Raw genomic sequence first — 11319 nt, forward strand, 5'->3', positions numbered from 1 at the left:
AGTGATTATACCGGGAGACGTTAGATTCCCAAAGAAATTATACACCTGTTAAAAGGTATAAATAGATAAAAATTTATCTTTTTTTAAGTAGAATAATACATTTAAAAATATTGATAAGAAAATTACGAGAGTTACTATATATTAATTTAGAACAATTTTTTAAATAAATAAACAACTAAAATATCTATAATATATTTATGCATAATATAATCTAGTGATTAATATAGATATTGTATAAGAAAGATAATATTTTAGTGGCAATGTTCATTGTTTCATATATACACTGCTTTAATTTTATTTAATTGTATCTAAATTAAGAATAATAATAAAATTGTATGTATTGAAAATTGTTTATATTTTTTTGAATGTGTGCTCTTTTTTTAATTCTATTTTTTTGGTCACTGTATTTTCATTATACCTTATTATAACCATATTTCAGTAATTTCACATCACCAATAAATACTGTTACAGATATAGTTTTACAGTGCAACATGCTGTTTTTAAATTGTTAAAAGCAGATGCGTTACATATTTTTATCAATGTATAAGAACATGCTTTACTTATATCAAATTATATTAATAAATTATATTTTTATTTATATTACTATATATAATATCTGTTATATGTTATTATATATACGTATGTATATAATATAAACATTTATAATAATATATAATAATATATTAAGTTGCCAGCAAACTTAAGTAAAAAATATTAAGTTCTTTAAATAAAGCAATAAATAAAACAGTTGATGCAAAAAATTGACATTATATTTTCTTTTGTTGCATTATCTCATAATTTAGTTTTAGTAAAAAGTTAGTTTTATGTTATCAAATGTCAATTGCTTTGATCGAGCCTTGAAGATTTTAAATGTAACCTTTCAATTACATGTTCAGGCATGCAATATGTTGGATTAATCTTTTTCAAAGGATAATCAGTATTTAAAAGAGTAAGCGCAGTTAAGCCAAAAAGAGTATGAAAAGGATCAGCTATATCTCCTGGACGATCACTAAATCCTCCTGACTCTGTATCCTGGCATGCCAATATAAACTTTACCTGTAAATTAATGTTGAAACAAAAATATAGTAGAAGTTATTTAACTTTGTTAATTTTTAATGAATATGTGTGATCCAATATTAATATTAGATTAGTTTGCAAAACTGTTTGACTTAAATGAGATGTCAACTTCATGCTAATTTTTTTTGTATAAATTAATTAATTAAATTTTTGTTTATTTTTATAAAAATTTACTTTTTTAAAAATATATAATATTCGTAATTTCTGATTTTAATTAATTAAAATGTAGATATTGATATATTTTTCTTAGAATAACGTTTTTGAAAATGATATCTGTAATTGTTTTTCAAAAAAAAAAAAAAAAATTAATTCTTTTTAAGAAATACATACCAACTGCTCTTTGTTAACCCAATGAAGCCGTCCTAGAATTGTAAGAGCAGAAAGAACCCACCAAGAGTAGCAAACATCTGGCATTTTTTCTGGTCTACCATTTAAACCTCCAGATGGAAGTTGTCTTTCACAAAGCCACCAACTTAATTGATCTGCATCTACTAAATGAAGATTACCTGGCAATATTTAACATTTTTATATTAACTAATTATAATAAAAAAAACTCTGTATATTTTTCTTCTATTTGATTTAATTAAGTTAATTATAGTTATTTACCCTTCATTATATTTCATATTTTTACAAAAAGATGTTAAAAATAAAAAATTACCAGTTATTGATAAAAGTCCTATGGAACAGTAAATCATACCAGCATGACTTTCAGCACCAGGTTTTGATCCAAATCCACCATCAAAATTCATACATTTCATAACAAATTCAACTGCCTTGTTAACATCTATTGCATCCAATCGATTCTAAAATAATATTTTTACAGTTTCTCATAAGTTAATTCACATTATCAATTATTATAGTTTTACCATTTTTATAGTTTTAAATATTATCTTATTCTATTATTATAAAAATTTAAATAATTTCTATACTGAAATATTCACATAATTTATTACACTAGGTATAACATTTCATATACATAAGTTCTACCCAATACGTATAGATTTCTATATATGAATAAGTTGTATTTAACAAATATAATAACTTTAACATGTATTTTTTAAATACTTCTACTTACTAAAAGAGATAAAGTTGCCACAGCGCAAAAAGAAAATCTCATATCAACTTCACCCCAGATGTCACCAGTGAAACTTCCATCTGGTTGTTGTCTTTCTTTTACATATTTTACAACTTTTTCTATATCAATAGTATCCAAAGCATTATAAATACAAAGTATTTGTACTGCGCTCAAAGTGTAAAGAATATGTGGATCATGTTGTAAACTTGCAGCTATTCCACCACTTTCTGTTTGACATTGAGCAATGAATTCGAGAACTTCGTTTCGATTTGTTTGTTCAAGTTTACCCATAAGATCTAATGCTGTTAGACCCCAATACATACCAGACATTCTCATATGCTCTGTCATGCAATACATCTAAAATATTTTAATTTCCTTTTTAATTGCATCACTTTTCTGTATGTAAATAATAATTTCAATTTAATTATATGTATACAATTAGTCCTTCCATTCAAAATACAAGAAATGGTCAAATTAATCACTTAATGGATTATGTAAAAGATATTTATTATTTATTAAACATTTTTCATTACTAAAATTAAAAAAAGCTTAAATAGGGGTTTTTATTAAATAGAAATTATTTTCCCATTGTTTTTATATTTCTTTCCTTAACTTACAATTCTAACATACTCTATATATTCACACAAAATAAATTTAATTTATTTAAGAGAAAAGACAAGACATTTACTTTGGGATATCTTAAAATTATTTAAGTTCATTAATAATCACAAATCTTTTTCCATACAGATATAATCTTTAGAATATTCTGAATATAAAAGTATAACAGTATATCAAAGTAATTAATACTTAGTGAGGTAATTAAAACTTATGGTAAGATTTATGTTTTATTTAATATGTTTTGCATGTATTTTAATAGATTAAATAATATTAGATAATATTAGATTACTTCAAATGAACACAAATGAAAAGATTTTGTTTACAGGAAATAAACTTTTGTTATTAACAATAAAAATGAAAACTAAAACAAAAATTAAACTAAGATAATATAGTCCAAGTAAATGTGTTATTTGATCATAATATAAATTTTATAAATGCTAAAAATATGAACTAAACCATCTGTTAAAGAATATGAGAAATATGTTGAATAAAATATGTATATTAATAAAAATTTATATTTTACAATTTAATTGAAAATATTATTTGATATTATCAACAAAATATTTCAACATTCATATTAAAATGAAATTTAAAAATTAATTATTCCAGATGTGAAAAAATAATTAGTTTTGCATTGTATATAACACACTTGAAACATTTATTGCATTCTAAATGATTAGTCATTATATCTACATATAATGAAAGAAAGAAGTTCACATTAATATTTAAAGTATTTTCAAAGAAACTATTATGTTATGTGCTATAATATGTTTGAACTTGTATGATTAAAGGACTTAATATAAGATAAAATAAATATTATAGTACTTACATATTCATCTTTATCAGTACCATAAGAAAGTAAAAAGTTTGCATGTTTTTCCAACAGCAATTCAGGAACTGAAGCTGGAAGTTCGATGTCATGTTTTAACATTGGCTAAAATATAAATAAAAAAACTTGATTAATAAAAATATCATATAAATATTAATAAATTAGTTTATATCCATAATTTAATATTTGTCATGAATGTTTTTAACAAAGAAGTATATAAATTAATATTTAATATCTATTTGAAATGTATGCATTTTTATTATATTGATATGGTGTATATGTGACAAGAATACCTTTTAACCTATAATAAGTAGTTTGAATTAAACTATTTTTTCACTCACCATCTTACAAAGTTATTTCATAAAAGGTAGTACCTCTATATAGACGTTTACGCCTTACTAACTTTTATTCATTTAAATGAATTTATAAAAACTTTTCACACTTCTTAGTATTCTCATAAAAATATTCATACATATACCTCATCATTTGGATACTTAACCTCAAAATTGAACAACTTTACTAGATTGACGACTTTAGTGATAAGAATACAAAGGCGCGGATTTTAAAAAAATAAAAAATTATAGCTATCATGAAATAATAATATTAAATTTGTAGTTATTTCTATTTTACTTTTAAAAGCAATTGTTTATTTCTATCTTAAAATTAGAAGCATAAAATAATTTCATTTAGAAGAGATGATATATATTTAATAATTTTTATAATTCTTGTAGAAAAACATTTATTTAACATTTTAATTGTTTTCTTTCTTTTTTCACATTCATTACATTCAGGAACTCCAATATTCTCTAAAACAGAACAAAATATTAAATTTTAACAGTAAACTAATTTATTTTATTTCTAAAACTATAATAATAAACTAATACCTATTAATTGCATTAAAATTATTTAATTTTCCACAATCATGATTTTAACAAATGTAGTAATAAAATAATTTAACAAAGTTCACTTAATTTTATATAAATAATTTAATCATAATTTTAATATTTTTCTTTTTGTTTAATTTTTTTACCTAAATTGATATTCAACTGGATATAGATTCCTCATCTTCATCATCAGAATTTGTATTTCTTCCATCTTCGTCAATCTGCTCCTCTGGATTATCTTGGTCATCTTGTACTTCATCTTCTTGATTTGATATTTCTTCCCAATTTTCATCGGATTCGCTTTCTAAATCCTCATCTTCAACTCCACCATCTTCATCTGACGAATCTATTTTTATTTATTAATATTAATTAATTTCTTTTAATAAATACATAAAAAAAATCAGATGCTATGTAAAAATTAAATATATTTACATTATACATAAAACAAAGAGTCGTTTAATTTTAATATTAATACAATATTGTTTTTTTTCAAAGTTAAATTTTTTATTATTGTCTCATATCGTAACTTTAATTAAACTTTTTCAGAGGACAGGTCATTTATGACTTATGGCTCCTTTGAGTCTTCTGATCCTTTCAATAAGTAAAATACGATGCAATAAAAAATTTGACCTTGAAAAAAACAAGCAAGCTTAATTTTGAGTTCTAATTTTTTTGGAAAATCTCCATCAATCCAAAGGTATAGAATCACTCTATGGAGATCATAACATTCCTTTTGTGATATTCTGTACTTCAAATAGCTTTACGCAAAATATATTAATTAACATTTTTCAATATTATATTTACTTAGACCAATTTTAATACATTAGTACTTTTTATGTAATATCAAAGTAGCTTTCTTTTTGACTTTTGCATGAAAGATTTCGTAAAAAAAGTATTTTAATTTGTAAGTTGTGTTTTAAAAAATATTGCTAACAAATTGATGACAAGACTCTCAAGAAAAAAAGCTATAACTTACGACAAAATAAAATGTTTGTTTTACAAACCTGAATCTTGATAAACAAGACAATCTTCGCTAATATCCTTGTCGTGTTCTTCCATTGTTTGAGAAATTTGACCAGTAACAAGAGAAACGCGGCCTTTAAGTTTTGAGAGCTCTGTTAAAAGAGTTAGTTTTGCATCTATTAAACTTAAAATTGGTCCAAATAATTCCACAAGATCTGCTTGTGACAAAAGATGTCCTGCATGTGCTGTTAATAATGCCTCCAACCATCGTACAGCAATTTTACTCCTACAATATAATAATTAAAAAAGATGTAGTTCATAAGACACTAATTAATAGGAACTAACAAGGGGAAACCTTTAAAAACCATCAACTTTAGTGAAATATTTGTAATATGTAGCAAGTTCCTTCTTTACAAGTAATACTTCATATAATAAGAGATAATTAAAACTTTTAAGTCATTTATTTTTATACAGTTTACCATAAACTTTAAATACAAATAATACTATTGTATTAAATGTAAGTATTTTAACATCAAGTTGATGAGTATGATTTATTATTAAGACAACTGGAATTCAAAATATTGAATTCCTTTGAAAAATTTTTCCTTTATAAGAGATAATTTATAAATTGTATGAAAGCTATTCTATATTATATCAATTTTATTAAAACCGACGATTCAAAGTTAAAATCTTCTTCTCGTAAACATGAGTTTAATAAATTAAGAATTAATGATAATATTATTCCAATAAATCGAATGTTATTCTAGTAGCATTTATCATAGATGCTACAACATTTTTAAACAGATACATAATTTAGAAATACTGCCACACTAAAAAGCAATATTGTTTTAGTAAAAGGTAAAGAAATGTTATGACAATATATAATTGCTTTACCAAAAAATTTAATAGGAGAGTTGAAACTTAACTATACATACTGTACATATTGAAAATGAAGAGTTGAAGACTACATTTCTTTTTTCTGAGACTTCGATTATTACTTCGTATATCAAATTTTTATACATACATAATTTTATAAGATTATAAGATGGTAAAATACAAGTAAGATTATGTTAATTTTGTAAGATCTGTATTAAACTCTTATAAATTCATGAAAGCATGTATATATGCGATTTTTGTATTTAAAAGATTAATAGTAATAAAAAAATTAATTGATATGTGAGAACCTTACGTGTAAGTTTTACCCTGAAGTAGAATAGTGAGTTCTTTCAATAATGGCCCAATTGCTTGTATTGGTAGTTTTGCAATAGTGTTCCTAATAATAGACTCATTTTTTGTGAGGAAAATATTAGTCAAAATAGTTTTGTCTTTACTGTTTAAACCTTGTATTAAAAGTTGTGCTCTGTTGCTACCTGTGCTAACAGTTTTGCCTGTAGGATTACTTTCAGCACTTAAACTTAAATTTTCTAATCTATCTTTCAATAACAATTGTGATCCAGAACTGCTTCTAATCTTTTTTTGTGTAGTTTCAATTATTCCTGCGAAAGATAAATCAAACTATAAAGAAAGACAAAAGATTGCCAATTTTTATATTGTTATGATATTGTTATATTTGAATAAACAAATTTAAACAAATCAAATAATTAGAAAAAACTGCAAATATTTTGAAATAAATGTTATTAGCTAATATTAATTTTTCTTTTTACTTCTTATTTTAAATATGACATACCACAAAATGTAAAAATGTCTTTCAATATTAAAAGTATGTACACTTATTAGTAAAAATACAAATGTAGTGAATGAAACATTATATAAGAAGAAATAAAACAAGTATGTAATTGATACATAAATTAATTTAAAAGTACTATTAACTTTTCGAATAAAAATTTGTAATTTATGCCTGTTTACAATTTTGAATTATATTTAATAGTATTAATAGTATATTTTAAATTATAATTATAATTTATTGTTAGAATAAATACTATAGTTAGATATTAGAAATAAATACCTGGTGCAAGATATTCTACGTTGCCTTCAATTATAGTAGATTTCACTTTAGAAATCTCTTCTTTTCTATCTTTATTTTTTTTATATTCTGAACGCACTAGACATTGTACTTTATCAGAAAAATCTGGAGTTACTTTCTCAAATATGGGATTAAGATATGTTCCATATGCTAATAATAATTTCTGATCTTCTGTCAATCTTGCATTTAAAATAGAAATTTGCTGGACACTATCTTTTTGGTTTATATCAGAAGCAATTGCAATATTTAAACTGGGCTTCAAAGGTTTTGACTGACCATTTGGTTGATATTGAAATAAGTGTGCTTGCCCAGATCTCGTTACTACTAATACCATTACTTGAGAATTGACTGAGATATTTGTTGAAACACTTATTGGATCATCTTGTAAAGCTAAACTTGCTACAGGAGTTCTTTCATTTCTTTGCTGAAATATTTTCGTAATTATTACAATTTTATAAATGTTTACAGATGATTCTTATAGAGACCATTAGTAGTATTATTTCTTGCAACTGACTACTTTCTAAACTATTCAGAAATAAAATAGAACAATCATACGATCATTGAACATTTATATAAAATAAAAAGATTTAAAATAAATATATATTATTTCTGTATAATAGGAAGTATGTTTAGCAGAAAATGAATAATCTGTCAATAATATTCATAAAAATAATAAAAAGTGAAAGTAAAATTTTATAATTCATGAAAAGAGATAAGAAATATACAAGGTGAGGCATTTAAATAGAAACACTTAAATATCTCCCTTATTTATGACACAATGGAAAAACTTTTAAAAACAAAATTGTTCTATATGAAAGGGAAAATATGTTAGATTTGTCTTCCTATGCTCTACAAGGATATAGAAAAAAAATTATGGGATGGCATTTAAAAAAATATTGAAGACCTCAAATTCTCGAAAAAAAAAGAAAAAAATAAAAGAAAGAAAAAAATGACCTTGAAAAGGTATCAGTATTACCCTCATATTTCTTCTTTCAAACAGTGCAGTTCTGTTCCTAAAAATTTTTCATAACATCATAAATAAGGGAAATATTTAGGTGCTTTCATTTAAATACCCCACCCTATATCTCAATAGAGAAATATCAGTTTCCGTATAACAATTTCGCAATGAAAAATGAGTATAATGAATAAAAAAGAAAAAATATACCAATGAAAAAAATACAAAATGGTAAAAGAAAAAAGAAAAGGAAATAAAATTCATCTTACTTCATCTAATGCCCAAACATTGAGATAACCATCACCACAAGCACCGCTAATAACATAATTGTTGCCAGATGTCATTTTAATAGTACAAAAACATGTCACTTGATTAGCATGACCTGTGAATGTCCTTATTAATTGCTTGGTATTTAGGTCCCACCATTTAATAACCCTTTCTCCTGATAACAAACTTTTCCCATCTATTGAAACTGCCAAAGATGTAGTTTTTCCCTTTCCTGATTTCCATTTACATTTAACACCATTTTCTTGAAGATTCCATTGAATAATATGGTGGTCACCTGCTGCAGTAAACAAACCAACATTTTCAGACCAAGTTACTGCAGTAACTGTACCAGAATGACCATCTAATTGTGCCGTAATTGAGGAAGTTGTTGTATCATAAAGTGTAACTTTTCCATTTGTCGAACCCATTGCAACAATACCCTTTTGACTGGATTCGTCTGAAATTGACTTCTTTCTGCGTTTCTTCCATGGTGAAGGCTAAAAATGATAAAACCACACATATAGACAAACTATATTTAATAATTAAACTATATATATAAAAACGAATACAATTGGAATAATGCAATGAGTACCAAAATTACTTGAATTATATTTACAAAATATTTCACTGTTATATTTAATAACTAATGTAATTACATTAATTGTATTATGTCAAATATACTATCAAAAAACTGTTTAACTTCATTTTCATACTGTTTACTAACTTGCTAAATCTGATATTATTTCATAATTCTTAGTCAATTTTTTAATTATATTGTAATTAAGAAGTAAAAATTCTATATTGATAAAAATATAATGAAAATATAATCTTAGGAAACATTTAGTATTATGTTTTAAATAAAACTACTTTGAATAAGAAAAATTTATACATTAAATAATTATAATACAAATCTAATATATATATAGTCAGTTTTATTTGACCTATATTACTATAGCTGACAGATACTACATATTTTACATCTGTACATTGATATTTAAATATAAATGATATAAAAACTTTTTAACTTATAATAATAATTAAATTAATATAAATAATTAAAGAAAATATGAATTTAAATCTTTAACTTTATATTTTTGTATGTATGAGTACAAAATATTAAAGATTAAAAACATTAAGACTAATATACTTTGAAAAAGTTGAAGTTATATATTTTTATAAAAAACAAAGTAACTAATTGTTAATGCCAATACCTTTATAACATAAACCTATATAACACTTAAACCTATGAAACAAAGACTTAAAACTGAAAATTACAATAAGTATTATAAAAAATTAGTTATTTTTCATGTTACCTAAATGTGATAATGTAAAAATAATTATTTTAATTCAAACTATATTACCATGTATAATATAAAGATTTTAGAAACGATTTATTTCACTTATAAACTAAAGTACTTAAAAAAAATATTATTTTTATATTAGACGTAACATGTTATGATAATAATAGTATTCATTGTACATTTTAATACATATTTAACAAATAAAGTAGTGTATGAAAGCTATAACCTCAAATGTAATTTTATTTAACAAACACATTCTTTAGTAAAGATAAAAAGAACATACTTATGAAACAAAACATATCTGTTTCCTCAAATAGGTTTTCAGAAATTAAGATTTAGCATTTATTTCAGTGTAAAGTTTATAGAAAATTATAAAAAGCATGGAAAACATAACCTTCACTACGATATAGTAAAGTATAATTAATTAAATATGAACATTTATAATTCATGATGTAATTTAGAAAACAGTTTAATATAGAAATTAGTTTTATTTGATTATAATACATAAAGTAACTCTGTAGCAAAATAAAAAATACTTAACATTTATTAAAATATAGAATAAAGAAGCACATGGTTTACCGATGTATTTGTTGTTTGAGAGCTGACGTAAAGCCAAGCCAAAACACAACATGGAGAAGACAGATGAAAATTAGAAACATATTCTTGTTTTAAACGACCAGTGCTAGTATCCCATATTTTTAGTTTTCCATCATTTCCACAATGAGCAAAATATTCTCCATCAGAGGAAAAAGCGTAATTAGCGGTAGTCGCCATTTTTGAACTGTTGATATTTCGAAGTGAAGTGAGTGTAGTAATTCTCTTAAGTATCTAACTTCAATTTATACTTAACACTGATGTGCTTTATAAAATGTACTTATATATTTCATCTTCCATGAGTTTATAGAAACTACGGCCGAGTTTATATGAGTTGAAATAACATTATTGAGGTTAAAATAACATAATTAAATAAAACTATTCATGCATATTTTAATTTAAAAATGTTTCATTAGGAATAAATAATTTAAATAAATTGTTTAATATGTATAATAACTACTATGGGAAAAATTTTATTCTTTTAAAAAAATTAAACATTTCTTGAATAACTATTCCGAATAAATTTTTTAATTTATGAAACGAAATATTTTCATTTATAAAAGCATAAAATAAGTAAAAATTATTTGAATTAAAAATTATGCTGTCTACAATTTGAAGATCATTTAAATTTTTTGAATGATATATTTTTATGTATTTATATATGTACATTTCTTTATGAATAAGACGTATATTTTAATGATATTCGTAACGTTTTATTCATTCATAAACTTGATAGAGGAAAACGAACTATAATCAAATTATTATAATTGAA

The 11319-nt window shown here is 23.3% G+C and overlaps 2 protein-coding genes across 2 annotated transcripts; both read right to left on the reverse strand.

Moving 5' to 3' along the window:
- Positions 1-837: 837 nt before the first annotated feature.
- On the reverse strand, positions 838-4025 carry betaggt-II (geranylgeranyl transferase type-2 subunit beta). The gene is made up of 6 exons (XM_017904030.1): positions 3941-4025; positions 3600-3704; positions 2153-2509; positions 1736-1880; positions 1408-1583; positions 838-1056 (listed from the first exon to the last, which is right to left on the reverse strand). Exons 1-6 carry the CDS (start codon positions 3941-3943, stop codon positions 838-840), a joined length of 1005 nt encoding a protein of 334 aa, XP_017759519.1. The 5' UTR covers positions 3944-4025.
- Positions 4026-4641: 616 nt separating this feature from the next.
- LOC108550310 (WD repeat-containing protein 43) lies at positions 4642-10733 on the reverse strand. Its single transcript, XM_017904021.1, has 6 exons — positions 10533-10733; positions 8655-9149; positions 7413-7854; positions 6636-6942; positions 5488-5732; positions 4642-4829 (listed from the first exon to the last, which is right to left on the reverse strand). The coding sequence occupies exons 1-6, from the start codon at positions 10725-10727 to the stop codon at positions 4642-4644; spliced, it is 1872 nt and encodes a 623-aa protein (XP_017759510.1). The 5' UTR covers positions 10728-10733.
- Positions 10734-11319: the final 586 nt, after the last annotated feature.

Source organism: Eufriesea mexicana, unplaced genomic scaffold (assembly GCF_001483705.2).
Source record: "Eufriesea mexicana isolate 0111107269 unplaced genomic scaffold, ASM148370v2 scaffold2646, whole genome shotgun sequence".
Lineage (NCBI taxonomy): Eukaryota > Metazoa > Arthropoda > Insecta > Hymenoptera > Apidae > Eufriesea > Eufriesea mexicana.

Coding starts and splice junctions, on each gene's coding strand:
- LOC108550310 (XM_017904021.1), bottom strand. CDS start 10,727: ATGGCGACTACCGCTAATTACGCTTTTTCCTCTGATGGAGAATATTTT. Junction 5,733..6,635: donor CTTCAGGGTAAAACTTACAC/GTAAGGTTCTCA, acceptor ATTATATTGTAG/GAGTAAAATTGCTGTACGAT. Junction 4,830..5,487: donor TCTTGTTTATCAAGATTCAG/GTTTGTAAAACA, acceptor AAATAAAAATAG/ATTCGTCAGATGAAGATGGT.
- betaggt-II (XM_017904030.1), bottom strand. Junction 1,881..2,152: donor TGGCAACTTTATCTCTTTTA/GTAAGTAGAAGT, acceptor ATATTATTTTAG/AATCGATTGGATGCAATAGA. Junction 1,584..1,735: donor AGGACTTTTATCAATAACTG/GTAATTTTTTAT, acceptor AAATATTGCCAG/GTAATCTTCATTTAGTAGAT.